This window comes from Cervus elaphus, chromosome 8 (genome assembly GCF_910594005.1).
Source record: "Cervus elaphus chromosome 8, mCerEla1.1, whole genome shotgun sequence".
In the NCBI taxonomy this organism is placed as follows: Eukaryota; Metazoa; Chordata; class Mammalia; order Artiodactyla; family Cervidae; genus Cervus; species Cervus elaphus.
Genome location: NC_057822.1, coordinates 28,007,888 through 28,030,435, shown reverse-complemented (window position 1 = coordinate 28,030,435; position 22,548 = coordinate 28,007,888). Strand labels below are relative to the sequence as shown.

At 56.2% G+C, this 22,548-nt stretch overlaps 1 protein-coding gene and 1 long non-coding RNA gene across 2 annotated transcripts; one reads left to right on the top strand and one right to left on the bottom strand.

The window, feature by feature from the left end:
• Window positions 1-32: 32 nt before the first annotated feature.
• Window positions 33-8,185, bottom strand: LOC122698673. Its single transcript, XR_006342390.1, has 4 exons — window positions 7,617-8,185; window positions 6,514-6,598; window positions 2,492-2,552; window positions 33-1,253 (listed from the first exon to the last, which is right to left on the bottom strand). It is a non-coding gene; the product is annotated as an uncharacterized LOC122698673 (long non-coding RNA).
• Window positions 7,092-20,537, top strand: WNT10A (Wnt family member 10A). The gene is made up of 4 exons (XM_043910007.1): window positions 7,092-7,714; window positions 8,763-9,025; window positions 16,316-16,695; window positions 19,415-20,537. The coding sequence occupies exons 1-4, from the start codon at window positions 7,602-7,604 to the stop codon at window positions 19,910-19,912; spliced, it is 1,254 nt and encodes a 417-aa protein (XP_043765942.1). The 5' UTR covers window positions 7,092-7,601; the 3' UTR covers window positions 19,913-20,537.
• Window positions 20,538-22,548: the final 2,011 nt, after the last annotated feature.

Sequence of the window (22,548 nt, the reverse complement as noted above, 5' to 3'; positions counted from 1 at the left end):
GTGATTGAAGGGAGATGGTTTTGATAGGATGGGCCTCTCAGGGGTCATCGCCTGGGTCCCCATCTGTCTTCCAGAACTGGGCTCTCTTGGTGGTGAAGAGTGCCGGATCCCGCCCTTGGCATTCTTCTTGTTCATGCTGGTACACATCTAGGGTCTGTATCTGCAAGCTGGGGGAGACCTGGGGTCCCCTTTAATGAGCAGACTGAGGGGATCTAGGGAAAGAGGACCAGAAGCCTCCGGTGGTATACTGAGTTCTCAGGTCAGCCCTTGTCCTAATTCAGGGTGGGGGGAGTTTATTTTCCTGTTTCTTGGGAATTTGAGGGTAGACTTATAGGGCCACCCAAACTCAAAAGTTAACTTTAAAAAAGGTAGAATGTGATGAAAATGTCCTTAGTAACATCAGATTTTGTTGTCATCAAAACTAACTTCACCCCCACTAACAATGAAAAAACTTAGAATGGCATTTCCAATCAAACTTAGAGGGAGGGGAAGCAAAGCTGTCCCAAGGTTTCTCTTGGTATCCAACCACATTCCTGCCTTTCTGATTCCTCTTGGAAAGCTAATGGTGAGGGTAAAGGGACAGAGGAAGGGTTGGGGTTCTGGGTCTTCCAGAATTGAGGGTAAGGCCCTCATCTTTCTCCAGAGAGAATGGAAGAGGACATGGCCAAATGGCTGGGATTTGGAGCCCCCAATGTCCCCACAGTCCAAAAACCGCAGTGGAGAATGACTCTCCCATCAAGGTATGCAGAGCAAAGCATGAACATTAGATTCAGGCACTCTGGGTTGGAAACCAGTGCTGTTGCTTAGAAGTTTACGATATAGGTCATCTTAGTTCCAGTGCCTTTACCTATGCAATGGGAATATCATTGTTTCAGTTATCCATTGCTGCATAACAAACAATCCCAAAGTAATTATTCCTCATGATCCTTTAGGTCAGGAATTTGTCAGGACTCAGCTGGGTGGTTCTGCTCTTTGTGACAAGCTATTGGTTGTGGTCATCCACTTGACTGATTCTGCTGGTGGCTCTGCTGGGATGGACAGTCCAAAAGACTTCACTCATGTATGTCCAGTGTCCCAGAGTTTCTCCAGTAGCCTCCTTCTCTCCATGTGACTAGCTTGGGCTTCCTTACAGCATGGTGGCTTCAGCATAAAGCTGGATTTCAAATTATACTGTGCCAAAGTTGAAGGCAGAAACTGCAAGTGTCTTCTTAGGGTCCAGCCTTGGAAGGTACCCAGCATCACTGTCATTCCCTCTTGGTTGACACAAGTCACAGAACCAGCCAAAATTCAAGGGGAGAGAAAACAGACCACTTCTCAGTGTGCTGAGTGTGTGCTAAGTCACTTGGGTCGTGTCCGGTTCTTTGTGACCCTATGGACTGTAGCCTGCCAGGCTCCTCTGACTGTGGGATTCTCAGTAGGACAAGGGCAACTTGTTACACCCATCATAATCTATCCACACCCTCATATAATTTTGGGGATGATTCTGTGAGATATGCAAAGCACTTAACATTTGATGCAATAATTTATGTCAAGTTTGTTTTAATAAATGGTAGTTACTGTGAGAAAGGGGATACAGAGCTGATACTTTGCAGGCATTGGGCAGGTCTTGACTGCCAATGAAGATACCCAACTCAAACTAACTTAGGCCAAAGGGAATTAATGAGTGGATCTCACGCCTGGAAATGGTTGGATGGCATCACTGATTCAATGGACATGAACTTGGGCAAATTCCAGGAGATAGTGAGGGACAGGGAGGCCTGAGTGCTGCAATCCATGGGGTCGCAAAGAGTTGGACATGACTTTGTGACTGAACAACAACAAAAATACCTGGAAAGTCCAGGTAAATCTGAATTTAGGCATGGCTGAGCTCAGGGGCCCAAATGATTGATGTCACCTCTCTCTCACCCTGACTCCCAGGTCTATTGTTTCTACTTGTCTCTGTCTCTCTTTTCATACTGTCCTCATTTTCTCCTGCTGCAGACAGACTTTCTCTATATGGCAGCCTTATGTCTACATTCTTAGACTCTTAGTGCCGCTGACCCATAAAAGATCAAAAAAGAATGGAATTCCCAGCAGAAGTCCTAAGGAAGCTAGGATCAGGTCAACTTGACCCGCTTGCCTATCCTTGAACTAATAACAGTGCGGTGTGGGGGTATGTGTGTGTGTGGGGGGACTTCCCTGGCAGTCCTGTGGTTAAGACTCCATGTTCCCAATGCAAGGGGCATGGGTCCAGTCAGTGGGAACTAAGAACTCACATGCTGCATAGTGCAGGAAAAAAAAAAACTAGTGTCCAGGGAAATGTACCACCACGACTGGCATTGGTAGCCCCCTTAAAACCACAGGGAATTGGGGCACAGCGAGGAGAGAAGAGTTCTTCAAATGAAAGAGAGGGAAGGGGAACTCATCCTGGGTATGACAGACCCTTTACGTGGCTTCCAGGGTATCAGCCCTCCCCTGACAATACCCCTTACACACACCTGTGTGACCTCACCTGGTCCAGCCCTCGAAGATCACATCGGCACCCCAGAGTGATATGGAGAGGGAGAATCAGGCTGCAGCGAGAAGGAACAGACATTTGGGTTTTCTTTTCTTTTTCTTTTCCAATCTTCTTCCCCCTGTCTCCCTTAAGTCAAATACCTGGGCTTCAGGGAAGTATCATGGAGAATTCAGACTCATAATCTCTTGAACTAAGGGGTTTGGCTAACTTACCAAGGCGGGAGAATGGAGCCAGCATTGTGGGCCCATGGAAGAAAAATGAAGCCCTGTACAGGATAGGGTTTTTATTCACATTTCTGCCTTCTCCAGGCACCAAAGAATGGATGCTTCTGAACAGTGATGTTGGAGAAGACTCCTTGCATTTGGACTGCAAGGAGATCAAACCAATTAATTCTAAAGGAAATCAACTCTGATTATTCATTGGAAGGACTGCTGCTGAAGCTGAAGCTCCAATACTTTGGCCACCTGATGTGAAAAGCCTGCTCATTGGAAAAGACACTGATGCTGGGAAAGGCTGAAGGCAGGAGGAGAAGGGGACAACAGAGAATGAGATGGTTGGATGGCATCACCGACTCAATGGACATGAGTTTGAGCAAGCTCTGGGAGACGCTGAAGGACAGGGAAGCCTGGCGTGCTGCAGTCCATGGGGTCGCAAAGAGTCAGAACAGACTGAGCGAATGAACAACTGCTTTCCCCGCTCCCCGCCCCGGCCCCCCACCCCCACCCCCCCAGTTCCCTGGCTGGGTACAACACTTACTGTTTAAAAAAAAAGTCTCCTGAACTTTTCTCAGAGGCCACCAGAGGGTGCACAGAGCCCAGCTTCCCTATTAACACGGCCCACAGATAGGACCTGCAGGACATCTGGGGAACTCAAGAGTTGTCAGTAGGAGAGGGTAGGATGGAAAGGAAGTAAGGAGACCCACGGACAGCTGGGTCAAGCTGCTAGGGATCCAGACTGTCTGAGACCTCTAGGCTGACCCAGATGTAGGGCTGGGATGCCTGCCTCTGTCTCTACTGCCGGATTCTAGTGCGGAGTGGTGATGGTGGGGCAGTGATACAGGGTGTGGGATGCTGGATTTCCTCTTCTGTGATGCTAGGGAGGACAACTGAGACAGTGGCAGAAACTGACACCATCCCTAGTAGGTTAAAAGGAATTCAGTGGAAGTAGCACGATCACAGTTGGGGGATAAAAGGCCTAGTTTGCCAGCTCGAGCTGGGTCAAGTCAGTTACCCTCTCTGAGCCTCAGTCTCCCCATTATGAAATGAGAGTGCCTGATAGCACATGGCAAGAGTGCTTGCAGTCTCTGAACGGGCACTCGTGTGTTAGCGTCCATCTTCTGTGACCAGTAGAGACTGGGAACTACAGCAGGAGTCTGGGAACTGCCTTCTATGAAAGGTGAGAGTGGTGGCCCCGGGAGGCACCATTTTGACCATTATCCTGGTCCTCTTTAAGCTTGGAGGTGGCTCTGCATCGTTGCCCTGAGGACTGGAATGGGGGCTGGAAGCAGAGCTCAGAAATGCCTCAACACCATGACCACCCCACCTCCCCCGCTTGCTCACCCAGCTGCCCAGCCTCAGGCACAGTCTGAGCCATCGAGGTCCCCTGCTGGCTGAGTGGTGGGGGACATGTGGAACTGGGGAGATGGGGGAAGAGCACAGAGGCCCTCCAGATGTGTGTGTGACCACATCAGGGAACGCCGGAACAAACAGGCAGAAGGGCGGGGAGGCCGGGAGGAAGGCCCAGGACTCAGGAAGCTCTTTCCCTCCCCTTCCGGACCTAACACACGGGTCTGGGAGACTGGAGCGGCCGGCTCTTCCCCCTTCCTTCCTTACCTTCCTGAGGGGGTCATGGTCTCTGAGGCCTGGACAAGAGGACGAAGAACTGCCTCATTGCTCTGGGGCTCCTTCCCTCCCTTCTTCACAAAGCTAACCTTCTCCAGCAGAGCATTAGGACTGAGCTTGGACTGGGCCAGCTGGGGCGGTGGGGGTCCCACCTGTTCTCACCCTGGTGCCTCCCTGGCCCTCCCTTCCCCGCAACCTCCGACGGAGCTGCCACAGCTGGAACCATTCTCCGGCGCTGCCTTTCATCCCTGGTCTCCCCCACCCCCAGTGGCCCCTGTAATTGTGGTCTCAGGCAGCGGCTGCGGGGGCTGGGGCTAGGCTGAGGGCCAGAGCCCAGGGCAGGGCCAGGGCGGGGCTTGGGGGCTGCTGATACGGGCTTGCCCATGGCATGGGTCCTGTGGGGTTGGGGCTCCAGCAGCAGACACCCTTTCAGGGTTTCATTTTCACATATGTCAAGGCCATGGGCCCACATAGGTCCTCACTTCCTGGGGCTAGGGAGAAGCACCCCAGATGGGGCACTCCTGGACCCTCATGACAGCAGGCTAGTGCCATGCTTGAGTGCCAGCAAGGCTTGGGCATTGTTTGCTTCCTGGAGTTTTCAAAGAAAGGGTCTTCTCCCTCTCCCTTACATTTCTGTATTTCATGAATAGTGGAGGGTAGGGGAGCAAAGAGATCAGTCTTCCTCTGGTGAAGGCCAAAGGGGGAAAAAAAAATCAGTCACTAAACCAGGTCAGTGGCATTTCCCAAATGTGGTCCTCTTGAAAAGCACTTGAGACGTTGGATAGAACTGCAGACCCCCAGGTCTTGCCTCTGGAAAGGCTGATTCAGCTTCACAGAGCCCAGAATTGGAATTTCCCACAATGGCCTACCCCAGGGGAAACATACAATGCATCAAGTGTGGGAAATGCTAGTGTGAGCGCTAGATGTGGAGTAAGGAGGTCTGCAGCCTGGATTATGAACCCATTGCTTGATCCTTTCTGGGCCTCAGTTTCCCCAGCAGCCAATGGGAGTATGGCTCCCCAGTCTGGCTTGTCCCTGCTGGTGCTCTGTCCTACTCTGGGCTCACGCCTCCTTCCTGGGTTGAGACTGGTTCTGCCCTGCCCTTCCCCAGACCCTTCCCAAACTTTAGACCCAAGCTGTCGCTCTTCCTGCAGCCTGGTAGGGGAGAGTGGGGAGGGCAGGAGGCGGCTGGGGTCAAACCCAGCTCTGGCTGACGCAGACTGCTTCCTGCCCCCGGCTGTTTCCCTGCTGTCCAGCCAGACTGCACCCCCCACTGCCCCACCCCCACCCCCAGCAGCCTCAAGCCCTTAATTCCTGACAGCTGCGGTGGCTCCCGGCAGAGATGGGGGAGAGGAGGAGGGAGATGCCGTCAGCCTGCTGTTGCCCAGGCCGCCCCCACCACCTGACAGTCTGGGGACAGGGAAGGCCCCACCCCTCTCGTTCGATTCCCTGGGGCGGGGGGGGGGGGGGCGATTCCAGGAATGGGCCCCTTTTTGTTTCTGAGCCCAGAGGCTCTGGTTGTTTATCCTTAAGCCAGGAGGGGCTCTCTTCAGAGAGGGGGGCAGTGAGGTTGGGAGGGACACATAGGTATAGAGTGAGAGGCTTGTGCCCATTTTACAGAGGGGGATGTCAAGGCCACAGTGGGCATAGGTTTTGTTATCAGGGCACAGGTTAGAGCCAGAAACAGAAGCTGGAGCCTCTGTCCCCACCTCTCTGGCTTTCGGGCCCTTTACCCGGATCCGGTACACTCATCCTGCCAGGCGAGCCTACTGTTCAGCTGGGATACGAGGACAGAAAGGGATCCCAGAGAGAAGTGGCCCTGAGCCAGGAAGCTGGTGTTTGGGAGCTCCCAGAGGACCAACAGGCAGGGCCAAGATGAGACCTGGGGTATCTACAGGCTGGGCGTGGGGAAGGAGGACTCACTGTTGGGACTGCTGCTGCTATGCTCAAGTGGGCTTTGATCCAGCTCTTCCACTATCTTGCTGGGTGACCTTGAGTAAGTCATGACCCTCTCTGAGCCTCAGTATTTTCTTATGAAATAAAAGGGGATGAAATAAGATGACCTCAAAGCACACTTTTAGGATTAAAAGGCTGTCTAATCCCTCCTCTTAGGGTATGCCACCCCTGGATGCTCTGCTCCCAGACAAGCATCCACTGGCGTCCCAGGACTTTTACCTTCACTGGCTCATTGATGAGATGAGGTGGGTCTCATTAACCTCATTTCACTGAGGCAGAGGGTGGCTTGGTGTCCAGGAGGCACCTGTTGAAGGTCGCACAGCCAACAAGAGCGAGATGGGGGGGGGGTGGGCAGGGGGAGGCTGCCAACCCCTCTGCAGGACCCCACACCTGCCTCAGCAGCCAAGCCTGGGAAGTCCCTCCTGAGGTGGGGGAGGCGAACAGAGGGCCAGCCCCTCCCAGTCCCTGCAGGTGTGTATATGCGGCAGGGGGTAGGGGGAGGTGGGGGGGGGATGGCTTCCCAGCAGCTGGGGCTCAGCCGGGCGCACACACCTCACAGTAACACACACCTTCCCACACAAACCAGCCAGCCGGCTCACTGGCACCGCCCTGGGCCTGATCGCGCAGACCCCAACACCTCTTCTCCCCGCCCCTCCCCGCACGGTCTGCACCGCGGCTCCCACCCCAATGCTGAGCAGACACAGTGGCCTCGGGAGGAGTACACGCCTCTGACCCCCTCCCCCGTCGTCGTGACGTCACGTGGGGTAGAGCCCTGAGACACGGGGGTTGGGGGGAGGAAAGGGGAGGCGGCCGAGCTCCCCGAGCCGGGACAGTCACTCACTCTTTTGGGCGGTGGGGCCGGGCACAGACAGCGCCGCCCCCCCACAACTCCCCCCACCCCGCCGCCCGCCTCGCAAGCCCTAGGAAGCGCAGGCTCACCGCGCTGTGCTCGGGGACTCCCCGGCACCCCAGCCTCTCTTCCCTAGCCCACAGCACCTCCGGGCCCCCCTTACACTCAAGAGGCACCAGGAGTTGTTGCAGGGGGGCCTCGGGAAATTCCCCAAACCCCTGTGCCAGGAGGTGCCCGGTGCGCCCGCCCGCCGCCCCCCCCCCCGAGGGCGGTGCCCGGGGGCGCTGCCCCATGGAGCAGGGAGGCGGGCACCGTCTGCTCTGGGAGCCGTGACCCGAGTCGGAGCTGTGTGTCGCAGCCGCCCCGACCCCCCGCGGATCATGCGCCGTCGCCCCTGGCTCGCCGGTCCCACCGGGCTGTGAGCCCCCCACTCCTGGCCCATCACGGCCTGCGCGCGATGGGCAGCACTCACCCTTGCCCCTGGCTGCGGCTCCGACCTCGGCCCCAGCCGCGGCCCGCGCTCTGCGCTCTCCTCTTCTTCCTACTGCTGCTGGCTGCCTCCGTGCCCAGGTGAGCCCTCACCTTATGCCCCGCCCTCCTGGAGAGCTGGGACCCCCAGCCACCGGGGCCTCTATGCGCCTGCTGGGGCAGGGGACCCTGAAAGGAGGGAGGGACGGTGTCGCAGGAAAGTGTTGATGACCAATGAAAAGAGTACTCTCACAGGAGGGGGTTGAACTGGTGACAGAATAAGGGCAAGCCAGGGAGACAGGGCAGTGCCCAGAAGAGTGATGGCTACTAGAAGGGGAAGTGTGTTTAGGGGGCAGCAAGTGCCAACGTGGAGTCCCTGCTATGCTGGGGGTACATACCTCGCCCCAGGAGTAAGCTCAAATTGCCAAGCTTTACCTTGGAGATTGTCCCTAGGCAGAGGCAGGGGCTGGGAGCCCAAAGGGGGTCGCCCAGGTGAGGTCAATGAGAGATGGCAGCTAAAGTGTCCTTAGGGTGCATATGCATGTGTGTGTGTGCGTGTCTTTCTGTCTGTGGTCAAGTGAGCCCAGCAAGCTGAGTTGTAAACAGCAGTCTGTGTGTGCACATGTGTGGATATGAGGGCTCATAGATCAATGTATGTTCAGATGAACATGTGTGTGAACTTGTGAGTGTCCGTGTGTATGTGTATAACTATGTCTGAGGAAGTGTGCATGTGGGTAAGTGTTCCTGCATCTGTGTGTCCACTTCAATGTGTGCACAAGTGTGTCTGCATGAATGTGACTGTCTGAAGCATGCCGTTGGGAGTGGTCTCCAGGAGAACGCTGCGCTTGAGCGCATCAGTGCCTCGGGATGTACTTATGAAATACTGTGTGCGCAGGCATACCGGATGTGTGCGCATTTGCACATGTTAATCAGTATGGGTGATTAATAAGCCCAGTGGGCTGTCTTGGAGGGGAGGATGGTGAGAAGGTCAAGAAAAGGAGAGTGCTTTGGGGGTACACTGATGGGCTCAACCCTGGAAAGCAGGGGTTGGAACAGATGGATTATGGCCTTTGGGACAGAGTGTGTATAGTTAGATGGGGCCCTCCTAGCCCCCAAAACATTCACCCACCCCAACCCCACCTGCCTGCAGGTCTGCACCCAACGATATCCTGGGCCTCCGCCTCCCCCAGGAGCCCGTGCTCAACGCCAACACGGTGTGCCTGACATTGCCAGGCTTGAGCAAGCGGCAGATGGAGGTGTGTGTGCGCCACCCTGACGTGGCTGCTTCAGCCATCCAGGGCATCCAGATCGCCATCCATGAGTGCCAGCACCAGTTTCGGGATCAGCGCTGGAACTGCTCTAGTCTCGAGACTCGAAACAAGATCCCTTATGAGAGTCCCATCTTCAGCAGAGGTAGCTGCCCCTCACCCTCACCCTTGCCCTGCCCACCCCATTCAGCACCCCCACTCCAGAGGTGATCTGCCAGCTGTCCCCTAACCCACTCCCTCAAGCTGGCAAGCTCCCCCAGGTGCTCATCTCTTAGCCGCGTTGCTCTCCTCCTGCCTCTTTCTGCTCTGGGCAAGTCCATGGTTGGAGGGTGGGGGGTGGGCAGTCTGACAAACGGGGCAGATGTGACTCCAGGCTGGGCTGTGTGGGATGCAGGTGGCAGGTTTCATCCCTGAGAACTGAACTCCTGGGTTATCCTGCCCTGAGATGGACTCTGCATATCTCAGGCCCAGGAAATAACCATATCTGTCACCTGCCTCAATTTAACCTATACCCAACTAGTAAATAGCATTTAGGATGGAGGGCCTGTGATGAACTACCCAGAATCCACACGAAGAGGGGTCAGGGACCTTTGCCCAACAGTGTAGGTGAGGGAAGCCTAAGTAGGTAAAACTATACTTCGTAGAAGCCTTTCCCAGTAGGGAACACCACCAGCCTCCCTGTCATCCTTGCTGCCCCTGCAAACCCTCTCTGAATCAGAGGCACGGGGTGTGTGCCTGTCTTCTGCCCAATAGGCTTCACTTACGGTTCTGCCTATCCCTTTTCCCCTCATGGCTGGGAGAAGCTGCAACCTACTATCTGTCCCCCTCCCTGGACTTTTGGGTGACCCACCTGGACAATCCCTAGAGTGGCTTGGGCTGGAGATGGCAGGTGCTTTCCTCATCAGTTCCCCTCACACCCACCTCCTGCCCTGGTATCTTAAGCTTTGACTCAGGTCTTTGGGAAAAGATGGGGGTCTTGCCTCCTGGATGGACCTAACTGTGTCTATCTCTCTTCCGCGCAACTACTCGGGTGGGACAGCGTGGGGACCTGACTCCTTGGGACTTGTACGATTCTCAGGTGACAGGAGAGGAGGCCAGGTACCCCTGTACTGGGTGGCTTTGGGCCCACGGGCTTTTGGGAGAGTCAGACTCTAATGTACCCTAAATTCAGAAAGAACTGAGTCAGGGGCATTCCCTGTCCACCAGGACCCCTCCGCGCATCCCCAGAGCCCCCAAGTCAGGGGCCACCCCAGCCTCCCCCAGCCCAGCCCCTGGCCGCCCGCCCCGCCCCCGCGCGCTCTCCCCGCTCCCTCCCCCGCGCGCCCGGGGCGCTGTTTCTCCCCGGCCGAGCCCAGCCCGACGCGTGTGGCGGCATGCAGCCGCGAACTAATCCCCGCGGGCCGCGGCAGACGGCTCCCGGCCCCAGCCGCGCGCCTCTCAAAGAGGGCGACCCCCCCACCCACCCCGTCCCCGCGCTCCCGCCCCGCCCGCCCCGCCGCCCCCGAGCCCCTCCAGCCGTCTGCCAGGAGAGGATGCCCGCGACCCCCGGCCGATCGGCCGGCCCGATCCGGCCGGGCGCCCCGCCCTGGCCGCCCCCGCTGCCGCCTGGCTCACGGACACGAAGTGACAGGCCCCTGCATCTCTCCTGCCCCGGCCGGGCTGGGCCGGCGCTCCCCACTGCCGCGCGCCCGAACCCACTCCGAGATTCTGGGTCACCCGCGCTCCCCGAAGTCCGGTTCTCGCCAGCGTTGGGCCCCGAGTTTGCTCCGGGTTCCGCTCGCTGAGGACTCGGGCACCGCTCTCTCTTCGGGGGAGGCGAGGCTAGCTCTTCGCCCCTCTTCCCGGGGCCTCCGTGTCCCCTCTTTCCCTCTGGTCCTCCTGCCCCCTCTAGACCGAGTGAACCCAGGCGCCCCGACTGCTTCGACCAGGGGAGGCCCGTTCGGGCTGGTGGAGGACACGGGGGCTTTGCAGCTTGGGGGAGAGTTCGGAGCGGTGGAACCCCGCGGGGTTGGCGCTGTGCCAGGCGCTCCCGGGTTCACCTGCAGTTTATTAAGCGGGAGGTGAGCTGGGGGGACGGGTAGGGGGGGAGGTGAGGTGTGGAGGGGGGAGACTTGCCGGGGCTAGCCGGCGCGGGGCGGCGCCCAGCGCGGGGAGGGGGCGGGACAGCGCGGCTCCTCGACTCCTGCAGGGAGGCTGGGCTCCTGCCTTTGGCCTCAGAACTCCGGCCTACCTTTGCGGCTTCTGCCTCTCCCTGCACCCCCACCTCCCCCTTGCAACACCTCATTTCTACCTCTCCATCCTCCTCGGAGGATGGCCTCCTCAGGGGGCTTCTGGAAAGAAATGTCCCCCCCCCCCCCCATCCCTCTGCTCACCTCCCAGGGCCACCATTGCGCTGCTCACTCACTCCACACTCTTGTGGGACCATTTTCTTGGCCCATCACTTCAAGGACTAGCTAAATTTGAATCCCATGGGCCAGTCTTGGCGGTAAGGAGCCCCTGGACTGGATTCTTCCCCCAGTCTCCCTTCTTTTCAAGTCACAGATTGTCCATGAGGAGATCAGGTGACCCCAGTTTCCCCATATGGAATATCAGTATGGTGACCCCTCTTCTGACCCAGGCTGCCAGTGGAGTTCTTTTAAAGGTGCACTTGGGCTTCCCACGTGGCTCAGTGGGTAAAGAACCCACCTGCCAATGCAAGAGACATAAGAGACGTCGGTTTGATCCCTGGGTGGGGAAGATCCCCTGGAGGAGGGCATGGCAACCTACTCCAGTATTCTTGCCTGGAGAATCCCCATGGACAGAGGAGCCTGGTGGGTTACAGGCCATGGAGTTGCAAAGAGTCAGACAGAAGTGACTTAGCATGCACATGCATGCCGCCATGTTTAAAATTCAGAGACTGCTTCCAGGAGGTGGTCCCCCAGGTCTTCCACCTGAGTACTGTCACTGTCATCTAATTGTCCTGACACTTTCCCTGCAATGGGTTGGCTGAAGGAATGGAGTTCTCATGTAGGAAGTAGAGGGAAGGGTGTTTGAGCACCTGGGATGGGTGCTAGGGAAGCAGGACACACAATAGGGCTTTCCCTAACCAAGGAGAGGGAGGTGGGGCTGCTGGAACCTGGGAGTTGGGAGGCAGGGAGAGTGGGGACTAGAGTCCTAAATAAACTGTGAGAGGACCACCCCCATCTCAGAGGCAGCTGTGACCCAAGGATCCTGATATCCCCAGCTTTCAGTTCTGAGGACTCACACGGTTGGTGCTTGGGTGGGTGAGATGCTGGACAAACATTGGCTTTAGAAGGGGCTCTTTATTATGTGGATTAAAGAACTCCATCTCTTACTCAGGATGCAGGGACCAGAGGGAGATTTGAGAAAGGGGCTGTTTAGAGCTGGACTTGGGCACTGGAGTTAGAGGGGATGAGAGGACAGGGACAGGTGTGGTGGAGAGAGTAGATTCATGCAGCAGGTCCTGGAGCACTGGCACAGTTTGGGTACTGCCCTCCCTAAGGCCCAGACTCATTCAGAATGGATGGAAAGAGGGGGCGTGAGGCTCTGCAGTAAGCCAGGCTCCCAGCCCAGGAGAACCCAGCAATTTGAGAGTCTAGCCTCTGCTCTCCAGGGCCCTGGCTCTTTGTCTCCCACCTCCCTTTTACATTTACCCTCAGGGAGTCTTGTTTTTATGTGTGGGCTTGGGATAAGTGATGGCACTCACATGGGGAGACTGAGGCACAGGCAATCATATCCTAATGATTATCCTAACCATAATCGTAATCATATCCTAACAAGATCACCTAAAGTCCTGTTATTCTTGTTTGTTTAGTCACTAAGTTGAGTCCGACTCTTCGGCAACCTCTTGGACTGTAACCCACCAGGTTCCTCTATCCATGGGGTTTCCCAGGCAAGAATAATGGAGCACGTTGCCATTCCCTTCTCCGGAAGGAGACCTTCCCAACCCAGGGATCAAACAAATTACCCAAAACATATTAAGTACTTGCTGTGTGCTGATCACTGTTCTGAAGCACTTTACCTGTACTGTAGGATCTTCAAACAAACCCCATGCACTAGGTTCTATCATTATCCTCCTTTTATAAATGAAGCTTAGAGAGGTTGGGTAACTTGCCATTAGTCACACAGCTTGTACATGAGCTGCAGAGCCAGGACTCAAGTGTAGGCCAGCTGTTCTTAGAGATTGCACTCAACCCCCTGCATACTGCCTCCCAAGCTGCAAGGCCACCATGATCTCCTACCTGGTGCCCAGAGGTGAACTGGTACAATGGAGAAGTAATCCAAAAAATGGAACTGACATGCACACACATAAACACGCACTCTCACACACCAGCACCTACCCGTAGTTGTGAAGACGTGACACTACATTCAGTGTCACTCCTAAGTGTTCCCACATATACGCAACCCTCTCTCTCTCCCAGGCCAGGAACATGAACACGCACAGATTATTTGCACACAGATTATTTGTGTGGAGGGAATGGAGACCAGACTTCTCCACCTCTCCTCCCTCTTTGACTTGAATGGGCAGGTCCCAAGCTTCTCTAAACCTTCCTAGTTCCCACTGGCTCCCGAGTCCTCTCTCCTCCACACTTCCCTGCCCTCCAAACCTCCTCCCCCAGCCCCTTCCTGGCCGTTGGCTGCGTCCTGTAGCAGCAGCTGACTCCAGTTAGATGCTGGCAGTCCCTGTCCCAGATCAAAGGCAGGGCGGCTAATTGTGCGTCTTAACGAGCCCCCACCCCCCAGTGCTCCGGGCAGCCCAGCTGGCCAAGGCCCCACCCCCTCCCCCTCCAGCTGGCCAGCTGGCACTGTGCCTGCGTCTGCCCCAGACAGTTGGGGCCAGGACCGAAACGGGGGCCCAGAATGGGAGCTGGGGGCAGACCCAATGGCCTGGCCTTCTCTGAATGCTTGGAGCAGAGGGTGACCACACAAGCCTTGCCTGGTCACTCCTACACGTGGCTGTGAGAGGTGCCAGAGGCCATGGGATGGTGTCTTTAGCTGCCCAGGGTAGGTAGGGGTGTTCTTTGTAGGTTGTGGGCTACATTTCTCCAGACTCCTCTAGGCCTGCCCTTGAATGTAATGGAGCCTGGAAGATGGTGGTTGGGTTGGCCCAGCACATCTCCTGGGGCCAGCAACTTGCTCTTTCCTGGTGTTATGCATAGACAGTCAGAGGACTGGGAACTGTGCTATCTGGGTTTCTTACTCAGCAGCAAGTCTTCTCCAGAGCCAATTGTCCTTCAGCAGAAAGTGGCCAGGCCTGGGAGCTGGGAGAGCTGGGGCTGGGCCCAGCTACATTAGCCCTCTTTTGTACAGTGTGTTTAAGTGTGTGTGTGTGTGTGTGTGTGTGTGTGTGTGTGTGTGTGTTGGGAGGGGTGCTTTCTGGGCCGCCTCTGGTGGTCTATATATGGCCATTTGTCCTAGAAGCAGGCTGATGACTCCCCAACCCCAAGCAATAAGTGCTCAGGGTCCCACAGATAAAAGGCAAGGGATAAATACAGGGTGTGTGCCTCAGCTAGAGTCTGCCTTTCTTTCCCTTGGGCCCCACCTCCCAGGGCATTGTCTACTCCTCTGCAACTCCCACCAGTTCCCAGAGCCCCCTCTGAGGGCTCCTGCCTATTCTCTGTTCCTTCCTGTTTCCTCAGAGCTGGGTGTTTCTTAGAAAAGGTCCTGAGATGTCATCGGCTGGAATGAGAAGCTAAAGAGGGACCATCTGCTTTATGGGCTTCTGGTGACCCAAGCGATTTGTTCTAGAGTGGGCCATGAGCTGCAGAGCTCTGAGCCTGGCTGGGGAAACAAGAAAGGGCAATAGCCTGAAACTGCAGCAGCGGTGGGTGAAGTCAGACAGCAGGAAGGAACTTCTCAATAATATCAAGAGTAAGGTATTATCCTAAGCAATTTAAATTTCTTAACTCAGTTCTTGGAACAACAATGAGACAGATGTTTTACAGATGAGAAAATTGAGGCACAGAGAGGTCAAGTCACTTGGCCAAGGTCACATAGCTATTACCAGCTAGTAAGTGGAAGAGCCAAGATTGAAACCCAGGCAGTGTGGCTCCAGAGTTCATATTCTTTTACACATCTTGTTTTCTGTTTTTGTTTTTTTGCCAGGCAGGGAGAGGGGGACAGGGCCCTGTGATGCAGAGGGTGAGCATTAGGGGCGGGACTGGGTTAAGGTCTCTGTCCAGTCCTGATTGGCTCTCTGGGGTCAGTGAGGCCTCCAAGTCTTCTCAGTCTTGATGCTGAGGTAGTAGGATCCGGAGTTTTTTCTTCTGAATCTCTGGCCTCTCCTAAGCCATCAGCTCCTAGCCGAGTTCTGGCTTCCCCACAGGTGTCTATGGCTCAGCCAAATCTCCTGCTCATGTGGGAGCTGTTATTGCCCTTGGTTTCTCCCACTGCTTACACTCTCTCGGGTTCAGAGGCTGGTCAGAGACCTGCCCTTAGCCGGTCCTTTCTCAGATGCAGAATAAGATCCTGCTTGCAGGTCCAGAAGCCCAACCCTCCTCTGCAAGTAGGCCTCCCCCTGCCACAGACCGAGAGGATGGCTCAAGCTGGGAATGTCAAGGAGGAGGAGCAGTGTAGACAAGTCCTGGGCTCCTGAGAGTCACCCATCTGGGAAGCTTTGCACCCCTGAGCATCTCATGAAGGCATCTACCTTAGCTAACTGTTCCTTCTCAATGTTCAACATGACTATACTCTTAACCCCGAGTCAGCAGGGGGCTCACTCCTAGCATCCTTGAGACAACCTCTTCAACTGACCTGAACAAACCACAGGCAGGGTGGCTGGGCAATGCCCTTCTCTGAGCAGACTTTCTGGGATGTCACGTGGACAGGGAAGGGGGAAATTCCGCTGGCTCTTTTCCCTTCCTCTGGTACCTGGCCATCAGAGGGTGTTCTGTGATGTGCCCAAAGGGGTGGCTGCAGTCAGGATATCTTGGGGCTGGGAACCTTAGGAGGACACCATCTCCTCTTACTTACCCTTCTGCCCATTACCATCCCCTGGGGCCCAGAATTCCATCATTGGTAATTTATTTAAGTTAAAATTTGCCTTCTTTCTGCAGGCTTATCTTAAAATTGCAAATATTGCATGAGAGGTAATAACTTAAGTCTTTGATGGCGAAAAAAAAAATGTTTACTAGATAGTGTCTGTCCAACGGGAGAGCTGTAGACACAAATCCGACTCTGAGCTTGCCAAGGGTGAAGGGAAAGGAGTTCAAAACGGAGGGCTGTGGGAAGACTTCCCCCATTCCATCCCCCGTGCAGAACTTCCGGAGGCGTAATTTCTGCCCCTCTCTGAGTCTATGTCCTTGTACCAGATCCCTCCCCCGCCGAACACTGGGCCTCTGCTTCCCCTCGGTGCGGTGAGAAGGCTGGGTGAGGAGGGCAGAGGGATGGGATGTGAAGGCCACTCAAAGGCCGATTCCCGCATTTCTACGCCCAGGTTTCCGAGAGAGTGCCTTCGCCTACGCCATCTCGGCAGCCGGCGTGGTGCACGCGGTATCCAATGCCTGCGCCCTGGGCAAACTGAGGGCCTGCGGCTGCGACGCGTCCCGGCGCGGCGACGAGGAGGCCTTCCGTCGGAAGTTGCACCGCCTGCAGCTGGAAGCGCTGCAGCGCGGCAAAGGCCTGAGCCACGGAGTTCCCGAGCACCCTGCCCTGCCCCCTGCCAGCCCCGGCCTGCAGGACTCCTGGGAGTGGGGCGGCTGCAGCCCTGACGTGGGTTTTGGAGAGCGCTTCTCTAAAGACTTTCTGGACTCCCGGGAACCTCACAGAGACATCCATGCGCGCATGAGGCTCCACAACAACCGAGTAGGGAGGCAGGTGAGCGCCCCACCCCGCTGGGCCGGCTCAGACCCCTCTGCCTAGGGCCCCTCCCCTCCCCCGGGCTCATCTCTCCTCTGGAGACCTTATCACTGTCCCTAACTCAACAACTTATCGTTGTGTGTGCTTAATCTCTCAGTCCTGTCCGACTCTTTGCAACCCCATGGACTGTAGCCCTCCAGGCTCCTCTGTCCATGGGGATTCTCCAGGCAGGAATACTGGAGTGGGTTGCTATGCCCTCCTCCAGGGAATCTTCCCAACCCAGGTCTCCTACAGCAGATTCTTTACTTTCTGAGCCACCGGGGAAGCCCCAACTTATCATTGCCCCCTCCTAATTTGGTCATCAAATGTGTGTCAGCTAGCTACTGTGTGCCAGGCACCAGACTAGGCCTGGGGCTATGAGGACAAAACAGCCTCTGACCTGGAAGAGCTTCCCCTCTGCTGAGCAGCCTGATCCTCCCAGTTCCTGCTGTGAGCAGAGGGGAGAGCTCTGGGTTGCAGTCAGGACCTCCAAGTCTAGGCCTAGCTCTGCCACTCAGTCTCCTCCCCTATAAAGTGAGAAGGTTGAACTGGATGATCCCTAAGACTCCCTAGTGCGAATGTTCCTTGATTCTGTTTCCCTATGCTTAGACACCCCTCCTCTCCCAGGTTTTCTGTGCAGAACGAGAAATTCCTGCAAAGGGAGATTCCCTGGGGCCACAGTGGTACTTGTTATGTTTTCATCCTCCTTTCTCTGCACCCCCTGCCACCTCCAATATTCATATTCCCTGAAAGGGTCATTCATTTTAAAGGGGGCTCCCCCCTTTAAGAAGAAGAGGAGGAGGAGGGGGAGAATGGGGAAGAGAAGGAAAGGGAGGAAGAGGAAGGAGAAGAGGGGGAGGAGGAAGAAGGGGAGGAGGATGAAGGAGAGGAAAGGGAGGAAGGGAGGGGGAGGAGGAGAGGGAGAGGACAGAAAGGATGAAGCAAAGGAAGGGAGATGTGGAGGAAGGAAAGAAGGGAAAGTAATAGCACACATTCGATTTATTGAGTCCTTTCTCTGTGTTAGGCATTGTTCTGGAGCATTTTACTGCATATTTGCATATTTCACTTATACCTACCTATGAAGGTTCTATTATTCACCTCATGTTCAGATATGGAAAGTGAGGTACAAATAGACTAAGAAGCTTGGCTAAGGTGATGCAAATAGTGAGAAAGTGGCAGAGGCAGGATTCACCTCCAAGCAGTTGAGCCCTGAACGCTTTTGTTCTATAGTGTAGTCTACATGAAGATGCCTCCCTAGCCCTTGTGGTAGCTCAGCACCCTCTTTTCTTGGCTACTCAGCCCCCTGTCCCTTCTCTGCTCCGCCCCGACTGCTCAGGCCTTGTGTCTGACTTCCCCTCACTCTGGCTGGCACTTTCTCCGTCTCACTCCCCTTTCTCCTGGCTTCTCAGCCCAGGCCGGTTCACCTCCTTCTTCCACAAAGACTGGAGCTGATTCAGCTCTCCCATCATGACTGAGAGGTGAGGTAAACTGAGGCATATCCACCCTCAGGTCACGTCCAGCTCCCACCCGGTTCTGCCCTGTTCATGCAGCTCTTTTCCCAAGCTTCCATTACTACCTCAGCCCATACCAGCAGTGCCTCCTCCTCCTTGTTAAACTGGTTAATTAATGGCTGCTGCCTGTGGGAAGCAGATGTTCTGGAGCTGTTGGCCTGGGGAGGCACTGGGCTGCTTTCCACGTGGTGTTGACACCACAGGCTGCACATACAAGCTGCAGAGCCTTTTAAGACTTGGAGGAATGGGGTCCCTCTCTTATGGCCCTGTTGCCCAGGTCTGAGGGCCCCCAATCATTGCTTTGTGTTTTTGGAGTGGAGCAGGGGGAGGGGCATGTGGCCAGTTTCCTCTAGGGTCTCTGGTGAGGATAACGTGAAGGGGCTCTTTGGGAGGAGACTCAGGAGAGCAGGCTAAGGGCTGGGCAAGAAGTGGGTAGGTTGTATTACGGTAACTAGCTCCCTTGGAAGCCCAGGAGCCTCTTTCCACTTTCATTGCCCTGGGGGTCTGGCTCTTTGCGTTCCCTTTGGTTCTGTATTCAGGTTGAGCCTTTGATGCTGTTTCCTAGGAGGAATGGTGGCACTCAGTGCTGGGCAGAATAAGCCCCAGCCTGTATGATGGGGAGGAGGGGACGGGGAATCTCTCCAGGCCCTGGCTCTCCCCTTAGGCTCCTTGCAAAGTGCTACAGGGCCCAGAGGAAGAAAGGGGCTTTCTCAGACTCCCCACAGCCTCTGCTCACTGGAGTGAGGCCAGAGGCTTTGGGCTGGGAGGTAGTGGGGCCAGCACACCCCTGCTCCTGGTCCCCACCTGAGGGTTGGAAGAAGAGGGAATTTCCCTGAGGATCTGGGATCCCCCTCAGGAAGCAAGAGCCTCCAGCCCCAAGGGCCCCCTGCAGCTGCTGGGAAAGGCGGTGGGAGAGGAGGGGTGCAGGAAGGAGGGAATTCCCCTGGGGTCTGACCGGGTGGGAGGTGGAAGACAGAACAGCAGAAGAGTAGGCAGAACTCTTGTCCTGATTGCCTGGTTGAGAAGCTGTGCCACCCACCCAGCGGCTTCGGGCCTCAGCCTTTGCCTCTGTTCAATGGGAGTTGGTTTGCAAAGCCTCTGAGATTCTCCCAGGCCAAGGTCTGCGTGGGGAGGAGGGCAGTGGGGCCGGCCGCGGGCGTCACCCTCCCCCGTGCCTCCCTCTGCAGGCGGTGATGGAGAACATGCGGCGGAAGTGCAAGTGCCACGGCACGTCAGGCAGCTGCCAGCTCAAGACTTGCTGGCAGGTGACGCCCGAGTTCCGCGCGGTGGGGGCGCTGCTGCGCAGCCGCTTCCACCGCGCCACGCTCATCCGGCCGCACAACCGCAACAGCGGACAGCTGGAGCCCGGTCCTGCGGGGGCACCCTCGCCCGCCCCGGGCCTTCCGGGGCCACGGCGCCGCGCCAGCCCCGCCGACCTGGTCTACTTCGAGAAGTCGCCGGACTTCTGCGAGCGGGAGCCGCGCCTGGACTCGGCGGGCACCGTGGGCCGCCTGTGCAACAAGAGCAGTGCGGGCCCCGACGGCTGCGGCAGCATGTGCTGTGGCCGCGGCCACAACATCCTTCGGCAGACGCGCAGTGAGCGCTGTCACTGCCGCTTCCACTGGTGCTGCTTCGTGGTCTGCGAGGAGTGCCGCATCACGGAGTGGGTCAGCGTCTGCAAGTGAGCCGACGGCTCTCCTCCCTCAGGCTGGCCCTCTGTGGCCTGCCGTCTTGGCCGAGCATCACCTTTGGTTCCTGAGAGTGGAGGCTGGACCACAAGATTTTATAGGAACCTCCCAGCTCTGAGGTCATCAAGACTTCAATCTCGGGACAGTTCAGGCTTGCTTGGACCTCCCCCACTCACTTCTGTGGGCTCCAGGACCGATTTCCCTTCCCAGATCTCTGCCCCAAGCTCAGACAGCTCCGTTGGGGTGGGGGTTGCCCCACACTTTAGGGCAGTGTCAGCCAGGCATGCTCTGGGCTTGCCTCCTTTTATCTCCTCACCCCTTCCCCTGGAGTGGGAGGAAACCAGTGGAAGCTGGTGGGTAGGGGGAGGAGGAGTACAAAGAAGAAATGGACATCACTGAGCTGAAGTGTTTCCGCAGAGGCCTCAGAGGTTCTCCTCCACAAGCCCCTGCCCCTCCTCATTCATTTAACAAATATTTATTTTGCACTCTTTGTGGCCTGGCACTCTGTGGGGATGAGAGGTGCTGGGGATACAGATGTGAATAAGAGACACAGCACCTACCCTCTTGGAGTTTACATTCTGGCTGGGGAAGATGGGCAATAAACAAGAAAATGCACAAGCAAGGGCATTTCAGACAATGCTGTGTGATGTGAAGAAAATAAAGCAAGGTGCTAGATGTAGAGTGATTTGTGGGGAGTGGGGCCCCTTAAGATAAAACGGCTGGTTGGAGAGAACTGCACGCTGAGACCTCATGATGAGGAGAGCTGTGCTAAAGTATTTGTGTAAAATGTGTATGCTAAGTCGTTTCAGTTGTGTCTGACTCTTTGCGAGTCCATGGGCTATATGTAGCCTGCCAGGCTCCTCTGTTCATGAGGATTCTCCAGGCAAGAATACTGGTGTGGGTTGGTGTGGGTGTGGGTTGCCATGCCCTCCCTCCAGGGGATCTTCCCAACCCAGGGATCGAACCCACGTCCCCCACATTGCAGGCAGATTCTTTACTATCTGAGCCACCAGGGAAGCCCAAGAATACTGGGGAATCCAGGGGAACTTCCCAACCTAGGAATCGAACTGGAATCTCCTGCATTGTAGGCAGATTCTTTACCAGCTGAGCTACAAGGGAAGCCAGAGCCATGCACAAACTGAGGGCTAAGGGCTTTCCAGGCACAGGCCATGTGAATGCAAAGGCTCTGAGGTCAGAAAGATCTCAGAAGGAACAGCAAAGAGACCAGTGTGATTGGAGGGAAGAAATCAAGGGACAGATGTTGGAAAGGAGCAGCCCAGGTGGGGGTAGGGGGATGGGCACATGATGTGTCCTTCCAGGCCAAGGTAAGGAGTTGGGACTTTATGTAAGAGAAATAGGACCCTTCAGAGGGTCTGAGGCAGGCAAGTGTCATGGTCTGATTCCCACATAGATTGCTGTCTGGGGAACTGAATGACTGGGGACAAGTTGACAGCAGGGGGCCAGGTAGGAGAGACAACCAGAGATAAGGCCTGGATTAGATGGGAGGTGGTGGGGAAGTTGGCAAGGAGCCGGATCAGGAGCCCTGGAGGCCAGAGCTCTAGCTGTCCACCTTATGCCTGAGCCCTCTGCCACAAGCCAGGACGAGTGTTGGCCAGCAGCACCCGTCAGCAGAGACAGGAGGCACTCTGAGAGCAGTAATCCTGGGCAAGACCCAGCTCAACCCAGCCAGCCCAGCGCCCCGGGGAGCAGGTGGGGCTAGGAGGTGCGGCCGGGGAGAAGGGTGGCGGGGGAGGGCCAGGAGACTCACTGTCTGGATTCTGGTCTCTCTCAGTCCAGGTAGGGGAGGCGGGGTGTGTAAGTAAGGCTGGGGGTGGGGGACATCCTTTCTGGGCCTCTTGTGCCCCCAGATCCCCAGTTTGGGGGTACCCCTTGGCAGGTCAGTTGGCCTCCTGTCTAGACCCTCAGAAGAACACTGCGGAGCTGGCAGCCTAGGTCCAGTGTTGCCCTCTCCTTGGCTCTCAGAGCTGATGTTTTTCTGGAATAGACCCTCAAGGAGGAGGCAGTGGAGAGGGAGGGTGGGTCAGGATCTTGGAGAAAGTACACTTTGTCAACTTCATCCAGGCCTCCTGCTGCTCACAGTTGAGAGTCCTGCTGCCTGCCTCAATTTACCCCAGAATGGCACCCTTCTTGATGAACCAGCCAAGGATGAAGTCTTGTTCCTTTTCCCAGTTGTCAGCCTACACACATCTCCATACCTCCCTGGCCCTAACTCACGTCTCTCCACCCCTGAGTAGGGGTGAGAAGGAAGGAAGCCCTCCTGGTGATGCACCCCCGTAGGCTCACCACCTGGGTGAGCTGCCCCCACTCACTTGCCCTCAGTTCCCTTCTCTCCAACTGCCTGCATCCCAGCAGCTCCCAGACATGCCTAAAGCAGCAGGGCCTTCCACATGCTCAGCTCTTCTGCCTCTGGAAAAGACAGGGTTTCTCTACCCATCCCCCCAAAGACAGCCCCACAGGCAGGCGGGTAAGAGTCCCCCGGGGAGGAGGGGTGGGCAGGAGCAGCCAGACACACCTGCCTCATTCCTTTCCTCTTGTTCACTCACGAGGGAGCTGTGGGGGCTGGGTTACCTGCCTTCTTTCTCCCTGCCATTCAGGGTAGGAGGTAAGGGAGA